At 33.8% G+C, this 19,214-nt stretch overlaps 1 protein-coding gene across 6 annotated transcripts in view; it reads left to right on the top strand.

Moving 5' to 3' along the window:
- CNTN1 (contactin 1) overlaps positions 1 to 19,214 on the top strand; it is a 289,760-nt gene that overhangs the window by 150,654 nt on the left and 119,892 nt on the right. For all 6 annotated transcript variants that reach the window (XM_074325831.1, XM_019756344.2, XM_019756345.2 and 3 more), the window contains 4 exons: positions 6,753 to 6,887; positions 8,304 to 8,336; positions 12,977 to 13,109; positions 17,225 to 17,397. In XM_074325831.1, the coding sequence (XP_074181932.1) occupies positions 6,827 to 6,887; positions 8,304 to 8,336; positions 12,977 to 13,109; positions 17,225 to 17,397 (400 nt within the window). In that variant the 5' untranslated portion in view covers positions 6,753 to 6,826. The remainder of the gene's footprint in view (positions 1 to 6,752; positions 6,888 to 8,303; positions 8,337 to 12,976; positions 13,110 to 17,224; positions 17,398 to 19,214) is intronic.

Raw genomic sequence — 19,214 nt, 5'->3', positions numbered from 1 at the left:
TATAGTCTTGTGTGACATCATGTGTTTTAATTAGCCTGTGAAAAACAAGTGCTATAAATATCACAAATAGGGTTCCATTATTTTTAAGTTCCTCTGCATGCATTACACATTTTAAAAATAAATGAGTAATTTAATCATAAATCCAATTATCTAAAACTGTGAGCAGTCAGTTCTGTGAAATGCGGGCTGTGCTCTCAGCACTCAATTAATATCCACATCTTCAAAAGCATGCAGATTTTTTTTTCCCAAGAGCAGCCTCCATGTCATATTTCACATTCTGATGTTATATTTACTGAAGTGTTTTGAAGCTCTTTTTATGTATACTTTACACACAATCAAGTGGCAGTTTCTTTGGGGAGCAAAGGTAGTTGCATCTGAAGACCGTTATGCTCTACTTGCTAGTTGGGCGGTGTATGACTATTCTGGAAAAGAAAGACACTGCTTCTAATCATAGAAAAGATGTATTTTCCTTGGGTGTGTACTATTAATTATTCTTTGGCTTAGAACAGCACATTCTTCAATAATTTTTACTGAATATATTTGATTATAGCAGTAAGCTATTAAAACATTGTTATTGAGTGCAGAAAAACTGTTAAGCTGAGACAATAATAATTTGATTATAGAGATTAAATAAATCAGTATGAAGCTAGGGAATAAGACCATCTAGAGTATCCATTTATTCACCTAGAAGGAGTTGCGTCACCTATATTTAAATTATGTTTAATCTGAAAATTAACTGCAAAGATAATTATTGTTATGGAAGTATTTAATGCATAGTACATATTGTACACCCTTTCTAAAGGGTTAGTGTTTTTTTTTAAATTCAAACCAATTTTATTTCTGGAAAATTTTATTTATTCCACCTTAATGTTTTGACATTTATTTATGTACATGTATCAAAGGACTTTTACTTACACACATACAGATGCATGTACCCATACATATGCATGATGCAGGCTTCACAGAAATTGTCTGAAGAAGGAACTTGGATTTCCATGTACAGACTGGGTGACTGACACCTCAGGAAGATTAAGTGACTTGTGCAGCAGAGGCAGATTTCAGAGTGAGTCTGAGGATAAAATGTCCCCTGGCTTTATAAGGCAGCGTAGGAGACATTGGTGTCTTTTCACCTAGACTAATCTGTGCTCAACTCCAACAAGCTTCCTCTATTTCCTAGAAATAGAGCTATATAGCAAATGTCCTTCAGAACCAGAGCAGAGTGATGAGCACCATAAGTACATTGTAGGTTAAATTTTCATTTTAACTGGGCTTTTCGTGAGCTATGTTGAGAATAGATCAGGATAGATTCCTGATGTGCTCCAAAATCATTTTTTCCTTCTAAAACAGAAATGTGGCCATTGGCTAATATATAAATATAAATATAAATATAAATATAAATATAAATATAAATATAAATATAAATGCACGAGAGAGAGAGAGAGAGAGAGAAAGAGAGCCAAAAAATGTGTACACATTTTCAGAAAGGAAGAAAAACTATTATAATTGTAATACTCAATATATACCTATAACAAAAGACGAATACAAGTCATGTTTGACTTCTGCACTTACAAGAGGTGCTCAAAGTGGTTACCGTCAGCATAATTTTAATACAGTTTTTTCCTTTCTTAAAATGTGTATATATTTTTTACAGCCTTTTTTTTGTGTGTGTGTATATACATATGTATGCATATACTACTAGTATATATTACATATGTATATCATGTATAATCAGTATTTCTAGGATCTTATTCTTTATCAATGTAAATGATTGTATAACCTTCAGTTCAATGAAATAATGAAACATTAGTTTTGTTAGTCTTGATGGAACACCCTGTCATTCTATAGCAGTGCAAAATACTTTATGAATAATTGTTAGTGGCTAAATGCTTGCTAAAATATTCTTGAAGTTATTTTGAATATCTGGACTGTCCTATGGCAGAACAGAAAGGAAGAGCTAGAGAATGTCTTTCCAGTGGAAAGAAAAAAAAAAAAAGCAAAGATAGATATGGATCTAATTTCTCAAAGGAGAACCCTAATATTGTCCACAATCAAGAGAGAGAGGCACGAGAAAAGAAAAGCATGGAAAGAAGGAGAACGAAGGAAGAGGTTGCATCACACAATGTTGTCTTATTATACTTTTGTTGTTCTTGTTATTTTAATGCACGAGTATGAGATTCAATAAAGGATAGTGAAGAAACACAGTTGAATTCTCTTGGAAATAAATGTAGTGCCATTGCACACTAGGGACACACCAGTCACTAGGCACCTAGAGAGCTGTGGTGAGTTGGGGATGCAGTGTCTGCAGTTGCTGGTGTAAGCCCGAGGCTGAGAGAGTGAGAAGCCACAGACAGGGCTCTGAAGGCTAGTGAGTTCAGGGAGCTGGCAGCACAGCAGTCTCGGGAATGGGTATGTATCCCTGGGTCCTGTGTCTGTTCATTCTGTTATTTTGGTTTTTGAGAAGAAAAATGTCTGTTCCTATTATCGACATTGTTTGTTTTCTTCCTCTGCCACTTCATTTGGTCCAGCGCTTTCAGGCCCATGGGAGCTGGGGAGCTAGCTGTGAATTACTGAATGGTATGTTCTCAAGGAAGAAATGGGAAGAGCAGTTTCTTCTGCATTAGCAGGAATGGGCTCAGCCTTGCTGCCTCTCTTTTCTATTGCACTGCTGAGGGGATACGATCTGGGAGTCACAAGTGATGGGATCACTAGTGACACAATAGAACAAATCACTAGCAGAAAACAAATGTGTACAAGATGTGAAAGATGCTTTTATACTCGAACAGCAAGAAACCCATTACATGAAATAAATTACATGTTGCCAGGGTGATGACTCACTGTCCTAATGAAATAGGCAATATTTTGGAGTGAAGGAAAGGTTGTGTGATATGACACAGACAGGCTCAAAAGAAAGAAAAACATTTTCTTCTTACTAGAGTATGCATATTCATATCGAAATACAGGGGCTGCAAAGACCACTCAACCAAGTACATATTAAAAATGCTTTAAAATATTGCTACTTAGAATAACCTCTTCTAGAATGTTTATAAGCAGCAATAATCTCTAACAAAGACCAAAGTCCAAGAGGCATTTCTTATTACTTATTGTCACCATTCTATGCTTATTATAAGGAATTAGGGTTAAATTTCAATTTGTTTATGGCAAGTGATTGGGAATACAGTTATGCAATGGTTCTTCACTAATACAGTTATGGAATGGTCTTTCGTTCCTTCATTTATTCAATAAATATACATCCAGTGATTTCTATGTGCCAAGTTTAGACAACGATGAATAAGAGATATGCCCCTGGTCTGATGGGCCTATGTCCTAGTAGAATAATATGTTACTATTTATTGAATAGTAAACATTTCACTTGTACAATTATGCAACTCTGACAATAGTCTTATGAAATAGGCATTCTTTCCCTATTTTGTACATGAGGAAAATTAGAGTCAGTGATTGAGTAACTTGCCCAAAGTTGCAAGCTAAAGAACAGTTGAGCCAAAGTTCGGACAAGATCTGAATGATTTCCCCTGATCTCTTCTTTTTTTCTTTTTTTGAAATTTATTGGGAGACACTGGTTAATATAATTATATAGGTTTTTAAGCATACAATTCTATAATACATCATCTATATATTTCATTGTGTGTTCACCACCCAAAGTCAAATCTCCTTCTGTCACCATATAATTGGCCTCCTTTACCCTCTTGTACCTTCCTGTCTTCCCCCTTACCTTCTGGTAACTACAAAACTGTTGTCTGAGTTTTTGGTTGGTTGTTTGTCTTGTTTGTTTGTTACTTTCAATTTTATATCCCACATATGAGTGAACTCATACGGTCTTGACTTTTCTGTGTGACTTATTTCACTTAGCATGATAATCTCAAGATCCATCCATGTTGTCACAAATAGCAGTATTTCACCTTTACTTATGGATGATCTCTTTTGACTATGCCTTGACACTCATTTCCATATACTGTTATTTGTAAAGGAAATGATAAATACCATCCTTTACCTAGGAAATTCTTCTGTATTTTATTTTTAATTTCCTGAAATCACTTGCTCTTTGTGGATGCAGCTAATCTTCCTTTAGACCTGCCCTCCTTCTTTCCCAGACAGCCTGTGAAGATATTATGATAAAAAAGCCAAAAGCTCACTCATATAACTCATCAAAATTAAAAATCTGAAGGATACTCTTACAGTAATTATTCTTTATTTTTACCTGATTCTTTTTGTCTCTGGTCAATGATGCTTCCTCTATACTCAATACCAAAGCTATAGCGACATCCCTTGCTTATAAAGTTGAATGTATTTATTATTTAGAATTATTTAGAGTTCTCAAAGTATAACAATTTATTAATTGGTAAATTAGAGCTATTTAAAATCTAATAATTACTGCCACTTTAAATTTCACATCCTTTATAATCTGCAAAATGTTTGCAAATATATTATCTCAGTTAATGTTTACAAAAATATATTTTTTAACACAACAGTTTTGGAATAGTTTGTATATTTTTTTCTATCTTCTTCCTCATTAAAGGAACACAACACATTCTAATTTATGTGCATAACTCAATGAAAGGAATCAGGAAATAACAGTTCAAAAAAATGCTCAAATATACATTTTTGAAAGAAACTTTAGAATATATAAGCTAGTGTACATGTTTCAATAATTTTCATTTAGGTCTATGTTTAGATACTAATGAAACTACATCATCAAAATAAAAAGTTGAAATCCTTCCATATATCATTTGATTTCCTTGCCTCCTGAATTTTTTTTTATTCTTCACTTTTATTTACCTGTTTATCTCTGATAAGTCCCATTTAATAAAAGAAATTAAATTAAAATTTAAAAGTACAGACTTAATGCAATTTATAGATGTATAGTACTCACCTTCTCACAAGGACCAAGAGAAAGAAGTTGGTCATAAATTAATCCTGGCATTTAAAAATTATCCGTTGAATATTTTTCCTCTTGCAAAGATATTTTAAATATATACTGTTGCTAATTTGACCCATTTCCACTCCATTTTCTCTAAGACTCCAACTCAACTTTCCCCCAAAATAAATGATTGTTCACTGCCAAATGATCTATACACTAAAAGGGAAAAATATGTTTATTCTGGCCCATGTACCACTAAATATATTTACCAGTCTCTGCAAATGCTAGGAGTCTGGCAAATTGGGATAGGGAGTGAAGTGTGGGGGTAAATATGGTCTTAAAATCCATCACAATTAAATAAGTAGGATCCCACATTTTTCTTTAACATGTCACTACAGTACCAGCAATCAGTACCATTTTATTTTTGCATTATATATCATGTTTAAATATATATTGAACATTATAGCATTAGGTATTTTCCTTTCAAATTGCTTTCAGGCTCTATCTTAATTTTTATCTTATATCCAACTCTGTTATGAGATTTCCCTATTATATATTTTTTGAAAACATGAATTAATGTATTTTCAAATTGACACCCCCATTATGTCTTAATTGACGAAATCTCTTTCTAAGGCCCATGTTTCCCTCAATGAGTTCTAGTAAGCAGAAGTTGGATTCTGAAGCCACCAAATAACTTAAGTCTAGGTGTGCAATACCTCCACTATAATGCCCTGCCTACCATAGTCAGATCCATTCTCATCATGATGTATTTCACAATGTTTTTAATTAAAATGATTAGCGCATTTTCAAATTTAATAGTATGTAAATCCAAACAGCTATCTCATTGAACTAACTTGCGTTTACTTGTGTTCCTACTGATCTGTGAACTTCTTAAGAATAACAAAACTATGTTTTTGCTCCTTTCTTTATATGTGTGTTCAGAGAGATGGGTTTACCATGCAAATGATGGTGCTTAAGTTGAGGGGCCCCAGGGTTACTTGAGGCTATTCCAAGACCCTGGGTGAAACCTCACAATGTAATGTGGTCACAAATATTTGCGAAATCCATAAAAGCAAGCTATTCTAATTATTTCTACATAGTTTTGTAGATTAGTTTGTATGAGTAATTTTGTCTTCATATCTTTAAAGATGATTCTCCAACTTTCAGTGACTTGGTCCCATGAATCCTAGATTTGCCCTTAGTGACATAGAAGGAGCAATTATTTACTTTTTGTTGGATGAATAAATGAAAAAAGTAAAGAGGAATGACTATTACTAATCAATATATATTAACACTTAAAAATTAAAATTTCTAGAAAAGTTTTCCCCAGGCCACAAACAGGTACCGCTAATATATCATAAGGTCTGAGTTTACAAAGCTCTTATACAAATATATATCTAATTAAATTGACTAGCCCTTCAGATAAATTTAATTTTCTATTGAAATGATTGATATTGAAATGTTTACAACTGTGTTATTTGTAGAAAAGATATTAATATTAATATACTTAATTGGTAAAGAGTTAAAAACTGAAAATACAAATTGATTGACTTTCTCATGGTCATACAGTGTCAATACTAGGAGGTAGATGAAGTCTTGATACCGAATTATACAACATGGGGTTTACAAATATTTTAAATAAACCAAAACATTCTACAAGCAAGGAATATAATGTAAAATAGAATTGATAACATTGTTGACCCCAAGTGATGAACATATTTTCTTCCTTCCCTTCCCTTCCCTTCCCTTCCCTTCCCTTCCCTTCCCTTCCCTTCCCTTCCCTTCCCTTCCCTTCCTCTTTTCCTTCCCTCCCTTTCTCCTCCCCTCCCTTCCCTTTCCTTTCTTTCCCTTTGTTTTTTTTCTTTGCTTAATGCAGGTGTTTAATATTATCCACTGCCATAAAACTAAAGCTTCTCTTGAAAATTGAACCTAACCTCTGCTGAATACAAGATGAAAATGTGGCTGCTGGTTAGTCACCTTGTTATAATATCTTTTACAACCTGTCTGTCAGGTAAGAAATATCCTTTGTATAATCTCCATAAATTATGTCAATAAAATGAATATGTGTGTTCACATCATTAAATCTGCTGTAGAAAGTTAGAATTAATATTTTCTTTTGACACAGTGTCAGACAAGCAAATTAATATATACTAAGGTTGACCCATTTTTTTTTTTTTCACTTTCAGTTAAAATTTCACAATATTTAGTTAATCTTATAGTGGTATGCTGGTAAATGTTTAAAATTTGGATCTTTGGGAGGGAAAAAAAATCCTTGCCTTGTACCATCTGTCAATTCCTGTGGAGTATGTATTCCTATCATGGCCTATTTCAACTTGAAATCATTTGATGTGGTTTGGAAAAGATATTTAACAGCTCACCATTATATAGTATTTTCACTATGTAGATATAATAGATTTAAATAACCTCATTAGCATAAATAAAAGTAAAGTGTAGTAAAATGATGCAAAAATACTTGGTTTTAAGCTTTTATCATCTTTGTTATTTATTTATGTATTAATTTATGTATTTGTAATTAATATAATTTAATTTTTATTAGTGACTGGTCAGTTTTATAAAAACAATTATAACATAATCTACAATATTTGCAGGCTTGTTAAGAATAACAAAGCAGTTTTAAGTATGTTATAGTTTTAGGATATACAAATACTATATTTCTATTTTTCAAAGACAAGTATGAAAGATTCATCAATATTTCCTACAAGGAGAGGTACATCATATTTTTATCTGAGGCAGCATGCTTTCTAACAATCAATTTTTCTAGTATCTTTATCTGAATTTCTTCAACTCAGTGAGTACTTGTTGAGTTGCTATGAATTCAAGACGTGGATGGATTTCATCCTATCATTTATCAGTCACCACTGATTAATTTAATGATGAACCTGATGGACATCACATTATATTTCATGTTGATTATTAAAGAAATTTTTAAAATGTTATTTTTAGGGAGTAATTTTCATTATAATGACTTAAGAATCTAGAAGACATATTAATTTCATCAGTACTTAAGAATTTTAATGACATTGATATAATCACAGAAATTACACATACACATATAATTGTTCATACGTATGTTATGCATATATATGCATGTATTATACAAATATAATAAAAGAAATTTTTGTGGTAGGGTTTTGTGGCTGTCTTATTTTTATGAATAAAGTAAAAGAGAAATAATCTTATTAGTGCTGATAATGCATATTAATTCTGTTGACCATAAATTTTAGTTCTACAAATATAAAATGCAAAGACAAGAAGTATCTGCAAAGATATGATGATACATTAACCTTAATAGTTAAGGCCAGTAATCACATTTCATTAACTAGTATCTCATTATTAGAGTAATGTTTGAAATTACAACTCAAAGAGCTGCTTTGGGAGTAAATTTTTTCTTTTCTTTCATTTTTAGAGTTTACATGGCACAGAAGGTATGGTCATGGAGGTAAGTTGATGAAAAGGTACATTTTTCAAACAACTTTCCTCAAATGAATCATGTGTCATCTCTGCTTTAAGCTACTAACTCCATAAACTTAAAGGCAAATAGTTAATGTTAGATCACTTGGAGATATTGTAAGATGGTTTATCTGGATGGTGACATGTTTATTGTCAAAATGAATGAATGGATATACCACAAACAAATATCCTATTAGAGGTTTATTTGTAGCAGATGGGAGATACTCAGTGTGACCTGTACTTTTTCTGCATGCTTTGTGACAATCCTATGCCTCTAAATTTTGAAACAATATTTTGAATATTGTTAAAACATAACTTATTTTTAAAGGCGTCCTGCTTTACTGCCAGAGAGAACTAAAGGTAATGACCTTCGAATCTCAAGGTTCAGTTTAACTAGAAATCCAAAGATGTTGCAAAATGTATTGTTTATTATTACTGACTATAATTAGCAATCCTGCTAGTTTAGACTCTTCTTCAACCACTGAACAGTTCTTGCCAGAAATGGAAGCATTATGGTATAGTGGATTTGCATATTCAACCTGGTATTCACGAGCTGTGTAATCGTGTGCAAATTATTCAACTTTTATGAACCTCAACTTTCCAATATGTAAAAATCACAGGACTGTTGCGAGGACTTAAAACTGAAAAAAGAGTGTGACAATAACTTTTAGCACAGTGACTACATAATAGGCACTCAATGAATATGGTAAAACTGGTAACTTATGAAAGCCACTGCTTAGTGGTAGGAAAATGGATACTCAGGAAGAATCACTGAGCAACCAGTGCTACAACTTGCATGATGAAGCAATAATATTGATACCAGAATGGGTCAGTAGAACTTCCATTTGTAGGTGGCTATGAGAATTAAGTGAAAGGAAAGTCTTAGCCTGAATTCCACCAAAGTTATTTTTGTTTCCACCTTGTGAGTTAGGAATCACTACATGGATGCTATATAAAGATCAGTGAGATATCTTCCCTGACTTCAAGAACCTTACCATATAATAGGGAATAAGTTAAGCAAGCAGGTAACAAATTTATAAGAAAAATAAACACGTACTTTAAAAGAATACCTTTGGGGAATTAAGGGCTATTCAATGATGGAGGTAGTAGGTAAGGGAATTTTGTGAGTATTTCAAATGTTAAAAATGGAGCTAATTCTTAGAGGAAGTGGCACAAATAAAAGTACATAGGTGGGGAAATATGGACTGTGTTAGGTCAGTATTTCAAAGAGCACTGCAGTATTTAGCAAGAATTACATTAAAAGGGACTTCACTGTCAAATAAATTTGGGGAAGATTAGTTCGTTAAAGTTTAACACTTTATTATTAATTTTGGATAATAAGTATTTATACTACTTATATAATAAGTATGATACATGTATTAGTTTTCTAGGATTGCTGTAATTATAATAAAGTACCACAAACCAAGTGGCTTAGAGCAACAGAAAATTGTCTCAAGCATTGGAGGCCATAAGTCTGAAACCAAGGTGTTACCAAGGCCATGTTCCCGCCAAAGCCTGAGTGGAAGGCTCCTTTTTTGCCTTTTCCAGCTTCTGCTTCCCCCAGACATTCTTTGGCTTGTGGCAGCATCAATAGGCAGATTGGATAGGCGTGGGGAGAGACCCAGACAATTATGCAAAACACGGTGTCTAGAGGCTTCAGGAGTGGCCCATGGGTTAAGGAAATGGTTACTGTCAAGAAACGTGATAGGCTCTTCTTGGGCAGGTAAAGCCATGCAAAGGAAAATTTAGTGGACTTAACCTTTCTGCTAACCTGACCCTAATCTTTGTTCTAATAATTGATTGCTGCATATTCTTGAGACCAACTCTTTACATTTTAGTTGTGGTAAATGACTGCAATTTACCTATTACCCCTGATCCTAAAGGACTAGGGCACTGGAATATTCAAAGCCCAAGCCCTAACTGTCCTTGTTGGATTATCAGTGGGGAAGAGTTGGCTAACTGTCTGGAAGAAGTGTGCTTTGAAACAATTCAAATATTGTCTCATTTAGAGAGTTTGTTGTATTTCAAGAGAGCCTGTAACACACTCTCTACCCTGTAACCACTGTAGCATTGTAAATTTTGTAAACATTTCAATATTAAACTATTTGGGTTTTGCTTTTTTCTAATAGATTTTTTTTCCTGAGACTCTTCTTACAATAAATACACTTATGTGAAATTAGGTTTGATAACAAATTGAGATGGCATATTACAGAAAGAGAAATAAAACTTGTTTCAAAATGGACAGAAAATGAATAAAAAATAACTCTTAAGCACAAATCATAATTATCCTTCCAATTTCCAGAAATAACATAGAATAGCAAGCTGACAGTGGACCATCTCTACATAGTGAGAGATGAAGTGATCCCATTTTAGATCATACAAATAAATGAATTTGCATTAAAAGCACATCAAAAGAAAGAGTGGTTTTAGGTGTTGTCTTCAATTAGCTTGAGCAGTCACGTGTAATTTTCTTCTCCTTTTTAGAAGAATCTATCCAACTAAGAAAATGAGCATATATTTTAAAAATAACCTTTTTTTAAACATAATACCTATATGTTTTCTGTTTTTATTTCTTGTGTCCTTTAACCCGTAATAACCCTAAAGCATCATAATTTGTCATCTAATTTTCCCATGATTCTAGAAAAAAAGAAATAGATGACTTAAGTTTTTGTTGGTGGAGAGTATAATCCTTGCATTAATGGATCCTTTGCTGAGCCTTGTGTTATATTCTCCCCGGAAGTGATTTTCCCTTGAGCTAACAGAGTGATGACCCCAGATACTGTTCAAGGGGGTTATAAAGTTTACATTAAGAGGTTCACGCTGAGTATGCCAATGCAATGCAAAAGATTGTTTTGAGTAATTCATCTTTCAAGGGCCCAAACGTGTTCTCTAAGTTAAATGTATAGAGTAATTGCTAAACCACCTAATAGAATACGTTATTTTTTTCAGGCTTGAGCATTTTTAGAAAAACAAAGGACATATATTTAAAAATAATACTCACAAGAAACACTAATGTGACGTGAACTAAGTGTCTTTTTCTGCTTTTTGATCTTGAAAATGGGCAAAGGGAAATATCTTAAATGTAATATTTTTCTCAACGTGAAAAATAAATTCAATATTATGTTGGAAATTAGGTTAATATTTATATCACCTATATGTTTCATTGTCTGTTCCTATAAAGGGCAGATGGAAGTGGAGTATTAGGAAATATATATATATATATATATATATATATATATATATATATATTATGAAAAGCACTTGTCATTAAGAAGAACAATAGCATTAATTACTGACTATAAACTAGGTACACTACTGTCTTATATACATTGTCTCAACATAATGATCATAATACTCTAATGAGGTAGATTTTATTATTATCCCCATTTAATTAAGGGTGATTTTGAGGTTTGGAGAGATTAAATACGTTTTCCAAAGGTACTGCTAAACACTCTAAGGCAGATTTAAATGACATAATGAAACTGCTTGTTAAGGGAAGCTGGAACAAAGCTCTTATCCTCAAGGTTGATGTTAGAGAAGACAAAATGCCTGTGTGACATTTGCCTTAAATTCTCTCTTAAAATTCAGTGAGAGAAGTGACCCATAGCTTTGGTCTAGCAGAGACATTACAATGTTCCCATGTACGAATATGTCTTCTTTCTAGTCTTACACATAGGCATTAATTCTTTTGGGGCGTATGGCTCTTAGCTGTGTTCTGTAAACACTGCTACGCTGATGACGTGGAATAATTCTCTTCTCCTGATGTGAGGTGTCACTCTTCCCATCCAAAGAGAATACACCTGTCAGGAACAAGCACTTCTCAACTTGCTATTTTTGTGATAGATTTTAAACCAATTGGCCAGTTTCCATATTCATGTAACTAGTTTATTGATTATTCTAGTTGTTTTTATGTACCAGTACTGGTCACATGGTTAGAACACAACAAAACAAGAAAAACAAGAACTGACCCAGGAAAGGGACTAATTTCCCCAGAGCATTTAGAAATTCATTCATTCTGTTTTTCAAAAATTGTTAAGCACCTATTTTGTTCTAGATTGCTAGATAGCTGGCTAGGAGAGTGGTATACATGCATTATGGACATAGCCACCTGTCTCCAAGCATTTGCAATCAAGTGGAAGGAAAATTATATAAAAAATCACAGCAAGTATGTTAAGTGCCATAATCTAGATAGGGAGTTATGAGAACACAAATGAGAACCAACTGAAGCTAGAAGGGGTGAGAAGTGGCTACCTGAAGGAACTAACTCTATGGCTAAGTCATAAACTATGTGCAAATTTTGATAAGAGAAAAGTGAGGTGGTAGTAATTCTAGAAAGAGAAAAAGCATATGTAAAAGCTCAGAGACATGAAAAGCTCAGAGACTTGTTTGAGGAGCTAAGTAGTTAAGCATGGCAATACAGGGTACTTTTGGAGAAATGATGAGAGATGGGCAGAAAATAATTTTGAATAAAGAACCTAAATGTTTTCCTTAGGATTATAGAGGCAGAAATCTTTTGTTTGAATGAAAATGGAGATTCTGACTTTTTTTCCCCTAAAAACCTGTTTTAATGTATTCAATTTTTTGACTTGTGAAACAGCACAATATAAAATATATGTATGTGTTTTATAGTTTCTGAGGAAGATAAAGGATTTGGACCAATTTTTGAAGAGCAACCAATTAATACCATTTATCCAGAGGAATCACCGGAAGGAAAAGTTTCATTGAACTGCAGGGCACGAGCCAGCCCTTTCCCAGTTTACAAGTAATGTACCTCACTTTTCATTTCAGAATGGAGTGTTGACCTCAAGATTACAGATCAGCCTCTATGACCCTGTACCCATAGAGAAAGCTAAAATATAACGCTTTCTACAAAATCCAGAAACATTAACAAAAATATTGGCTTCTAAGTTATTCTTTAAAAAGTGTTTAATGTCTAAATAGATAGAAATTTTCTTAAATATATGTAAATAATCTACTTACCATTTCCTGCACAGATAATACCAGTGCCATTTGGCATCATCCATTTAAAAATTGTCTAACGGAGACCATGCTAGTAACCATTTATGAAATCCATGTGTATTTGAGGATAAAATGTTCTTGTATGTATTAGCGTGGGTAACTCACACCTACAGATGATGGATAATATTTTTATATTAACTACATTTAAAGAGCTTGCATAGATAATTCCAAGAAGCACTAGTTTTTTCAGTAGTCTCAAATCTATATTCTAGACAACACAGAAAATTTCTTAAATGTCTCTACCTATTGGAAAATCTATATAAACATATCTGTTTCTGTTTTTCTGGGGCACCTATTTATGCTATCAAATATAGCCTTCTAAAAAGCTACAATGGATTTTCCTGCTTCAAATTGTTCAGAAAAGTATGCCAATAGTTTCTAGTATGATGCAAAGAACAAAATTCCAAAATTAACTAAATACCAATGGATTTGATTTCACTTGTGAAATGGTTCCATGAAGACAAAACAAGTGATTGATGGGGAAATTGGGACTCTAGTGTATTAATGTCACCTGACTTAATTGAACCTTATCATTCAACATGGTTGGTTTTAATAGTAGACTTTTTTCCTGAATAGAAAAATAGCTTTCTATTGTTATAAAAAGTTGTTATTAAAGAGAATCCCCCCATTTAATTCTAATTAAACTCATTTTTCTCTTGCCTCTGGCTATAATTATATAATTATTCTTAAAATAAAATATGAATTTAGATATAAAATTACTATTCCTTTGAAATTATTTTTATTGTTTCAATTTCATGCATGGAAATGCAATATAAGTAGATATTTTATAAATTATAAATAACACATTTGTTCTGAATATGTTTTATGGGGCTAGACTTATTTCTACCCTTAAGCCATACATAATGGGAGTTTATGTACATAGTCATGGACATGGAATAGTATAACTAATAGGGACTGCAGAGGAGGTTGTAATCCAAGCACATAGTTTTACAGGAGAGGAAGTTAAATCCTGAATAATAACTTCCTCCAGAGCTAGTAAATCAGAGATTTAGGACTTATACATAGGTTTTATGACTCTCAAAGAAACATAATTTTTTCAGTATGTCTCTATCTAGATAGGTTGATAGCATCGCAAAAGCTATTTCGGTGATCTTACTCCGTGACACTCTGTCTTTGACATTCATACACGGACCCTTAGCACATCAGTCTCCCTGCTGGACTGGAGGTGACGAAACAGAAGAGGTCACAGACCTTATTCTAGAAACATATGCTGTCCTTGCCACAACCTACTACTACCACCCCACAGGAGAGTAAGAAGCAAAGCTTTATATAACTGAAATTTTATACAGATTGATTAGCAAGTCCTTAAGTGTTCTTACCAAAATTAAAAAGAAAAGAAAAGAAAAGAAAAGAAGTAGCAAAGCTTTGCTTGGCAAATACATTGCCAGCTCCCTCCCACAGGTTTCACCAGTACTGAAGTCCCCACGACAAGTGTGGCCTGACTTTCCACATATTAATATAGATAATTGGAGGAAAGAAGTAGATGTTTAATTCTGTTATGAAGGCTGTCTGCAACTCACCACAAAAGAAGGAAAAAGATAGCTTACGATGCAGTTTGTCTGATGGAACAGAACACTTGAAGTTTTAAAATTTTATTTAATATTCAGAGCAAGCCATACTAACCTTGGTAATCATTCAACTGTCATTCACATAGTAGTTTTATTTATTTTATTATATTGCATGTTCTGTGATAATCTGTTATTCATGACAACAACCTGAAAGTTACGTTAGGGAACTTGACCTTCCCCGTGTCAGCGTGGAGGCTTCCATTACCTTGCCTTGTCTCCCCAGATAACAAGGACCCCAATAAAAATTACATTTAAATCTGTGTGAAAGGGACCGTGTTTCCCCGAAAATAAGACCTAGCCAGACCATCAGCTCTAATGCGTCTCTTGGAGCAAACATTAATGTAAGACCCAGTCTTATTTTAATATAAGGCCGGGTATAATATAATATAATATAATATAATATAATATAATATAATATAATATAATGACGGATCTTATATTAATGTTTGCTCCAAAAGACACATTAGAGCTGATGGTCCAGCTAGGTCTTATTTTCGGGGAAACAAGGAATTACAACAATGGTGGATGTTCCTGAAAATAAAATAGACCAGAGACCTTACCCAAACACAGCAACACTTAGTCATTATATTACATCAAAGGCAAAATCATATCCACAGGGAGGAAGTTAAGCCAATAAACAAAAATTTGGAGTCAGCATTATGGGCATAAATTAATTACTATAACAATTGGAACTTCCCAAGAAGGAAACCCATTCATTGCCTTGGCAAGTGCTAAACAACTAACTTGCCATTGGATGATTCAGGCAGGGACAATATTACCATCCACTGTGGGGATGCGAGGATTTCACTGTGTTGAAATTTGGTAGCTTTTCAAGATGCAAGACACAGTTTTCCTTGTTTGCTTTAAAGTACCATGTTTCTCCAAAAATAAGACCAAACCAGAAAATAAGCCCTAAGGTGGCATGATTTTTCAGAATGATATCCACTGAACATAAGCCCTAATGAGTCTTTTGGGGCAAACCTTAATATGAAACCCGGTCTTATTTTCGGGGAAACACGGTACCTCCTACATTGTAAAAAGTAAAACTGAAAATGTTTCAGTAATTTGATTTATTAAAAGATATTCTAGGGGCGGCCGGATAGCTCAATTGATTAGAGCATGATTTCTGAATAACAGGGTTGCCAGTTCAATTCCCACATGGGCCAGGGAGCTGCACCCTCCACAACTAGATTGAAGACAACAAGCTGCTGCTGAGCCTCCAGAGGGATGGCTGGATGGTTCAGTTGGTTAGAGTGCGAGCTCTTAACAACAAGGTTACTGGTTCAATTCCTGCATGGGATGGTGGGCTGTGCCCTCTGCAACTAAAATTGAAAACAGCATCTGGACTTGGAGCTGAGCTGCGACCTCCACAACTAGATTGAAGGACAACGAAAAAAAATATTCTAAAATCATCAGACCTTTATGGCAAAATTTTGACCCTAATCAGAAATGTGCCAGCCTGTAAGCAATGCAACCACGGCCCACTATTTGGCCATGGCTCTTACCTTTTAACATTGTGGAAGACATGGAACCTTAAGGATAAACCCTGATACAGAATGATTATAAAAGTATGCAGGCGGTCAGCTTAATTGAAAAGTGTTTTCCACATGCATTCTTCTCATCATCTCACCCAGAAAGTTGGGTTCCTGTTTCTAGTCAATTTATTTATAACACAATCCCCATAATTATATCTGCAATATTTGTGGCTTGGAAACCAAGACCCAGTTGACTTTTATCATTTTCCAATTGTGTGATCGACCTCTAGTGGTCAAAATGTGACATTTACTTGAGTAAACTGATTCCAATTAGTTTTATTGAAAAATTACTTTGATATTAAAATCAAATATTGGTACAGTAGTTTATATTTTATTTCTGTTAGAGCAATGCTTTTAATATTTTATGTACCGTATCTGTGTATCCGTGCATCTAACTAGCGCTTAGATATTATTTATAATCCATGCATATTTGCTCAGAAACCAATTTATGTAGAAAATTCAGTAAAACATTTGTCCTTGTGGATGCTTCATGAAAAAAGAAGGAATATTTCATGCACTTGAGCATTTACCTTTCTGTGCCTGAGTTAAATTGTAAATCGTGAGCCCAGAGATACAGAATTATAGGGTGTGAAGAAATACCACACTGAGTCATCTATTTAATCGTCTGAATTCACAAGGAGCTGTTCCCATATTATTTTAGAATGATGTTAGCCCAGTACACTGTTTACAGGCTTTGTGACCTTTGATATGACATTTATTTCTGTTTCTCATAGATGGAGAATGAATAATGGGGATATTGATCTGACAAGTGATCGGTACAGTATGGTAGGAGGAAACCTTGTTATCAACAACCCTGACAAACAGAAAGATGCTGGAGTATACTACTGTTTAGCATCAAATAATTATGGGATGGTCAGAAGCACTGAAGCAACCCTCAGCTTTGGATGTAAGTGATGGTAACGTTAAAAAGCACAAGTGTATTTAGGTGAAGTAAAGCTTACATGTTATCCTGAGAGTTCAGCAAAAAGAGAAATGAAGAAAAGAAAGTGAGAGAAAGTGGGTGTTATATTAGTGAGACTGAATTGAGTGGAGAAGAAGAAATTTCAGGAGAGTAAAGCGTCATGAGGGGTATTATAAATTCACTTGAAATAGTGAAAGATAGCATTGGAAGATCAATTAAGGCCATTTTGTGAGAGATCTTGAATAAGTTTCTAAAAATTAGCATCAGTGGACATGCATTCTCAGTGGGGGTGATGTCACCCCCAAAGGAGTGAAAAATTGGTTCTGGGTTGGGGCAGAAACCATCTTAGATATTACAACATAATGGTTTGTAGCTCTCCAAAACTCTGTCCTACCTGATAAAATCTCATTCCTTTGTATGTATAGTCTCTTGTTAGGAATAAATTATATTATAATTTAATTAAAGTATTTCTATTAAGTATATTCATAAATAAAATATTCTCCTTTTGAGGGCAATAATGAAACATATTTTGAGAAACACTGTGCTAAACTAAAAATCAGAGGTTGTTCCAAAAAAAATTGTGCGTTGGAAGAGGGGTTGGACTAGATATTCTCTAGTATGTGATTTTATGTCAGCATTTAAATCTTTTGCAAAAGGGATTATAGGTTGAAAATGATGTTTTAAGAGGACCCACGTGGTAGTGATTACTAGGAGGTAGAGATATAGTCAGGTAGAGCAGTGAAATTAAATTGGTGTGATGACAGTGGGACTGTAAATAATAAACAATCCTTGAAGAAATAATTGACAAATTAAATTGAACTGAAAAAAAAGAAGACCTTAACTAAATATATTTTTTAAGAAAAGTTTAGTCTAAGGCCAGAAACATTCTGCTCTCTTTAAAAATGGGATGGAGCAAGTAAAATTCAATTTCAAGGTTGGGAGGAAGCATTTAAATGGTTGCTTCACATGCAGAAACTATGATAACATTAAGTTATACATGCTGAAATGTCAACAAAGTATTAGAGGATAGGGATGGTATTCAAGTCAGGCATCAAGACTAGAAATGTAGATTTGAAGGAGTCTCGGGAAAACGGTAATCATTAAGGTGATGATTTTTCAGAGAAATAAAAGTTAGATTTTATAATTTGAGTACTGATGACAGATAAGGATAAGAGATGACACAGGACTGAAACAGAATGAACACCAGTAAAACAAAGGAAAAATCAAATAGTAGAGTGTCAAGAAACCACACAAAATGTGAGTTCCACATACATGGAAAAGAGTAAAGGAAATCTGAATTGAGGAAAACCCAGAATTTGAAAAGGACCAAGAGATTGGTGCCTTTCTTGTTCCTCAACTTGGAACCTGCCTTTCATCCTTATTCCTTCTGCACATTGGAATTCTCCCTTGGGAAGGGAAATATACCTTTCAAATGAGTTCATTTCTCTAAGTTATTCCTCTTTATTTACTTTCTTTGGTAGCTCCCTGGTACGTCTGTGCCCCTTGTATTTCCAGATACCCTTACTGAAATTCTTCCTAAATTTGAAGCAAACGTTCAGGGTATCTGTAATCTTCAGCATTGTCAGAACAGTGATGTAGATAGCTACCCATATCTATAGGTTTAGGTTCCCCACAGAGCTCCTCTGTAGTGAATGTAAATCAAGCCTGTAACAATGGGGAATTGACTTTGATAGGTTTCTCCAAACCAACTGAGAAGTGTCATATCAAAAAGTGAATTAGTAGCTGAAGGGTAAACTTCAATGACTGTGTCTTTCTATTGACCAGACAATGAATGTTTCCTT

The sequence above is a fragment of the Rhinolophus sinicus genome, linkage group LG02 (assembly GCF_036562045.2).
Source record: "Rhinolophus sinicus isolate RSC01 linkage group LG02, ASM3656204v1, whole genome shotgun sequence".
NCBI classification, from domain to species: domain Eukaryota; kingdom Metazoa; phylum Chordata; class Mammalia; order Chiroptera; family Rhinolophidae; genus Rhinolophus; species Rhinolophus sinicus.
Note: the sequence above shows the minus strand (reverse complement) of the source record. Positions and strands in the feature narration are given on the sequence as shown.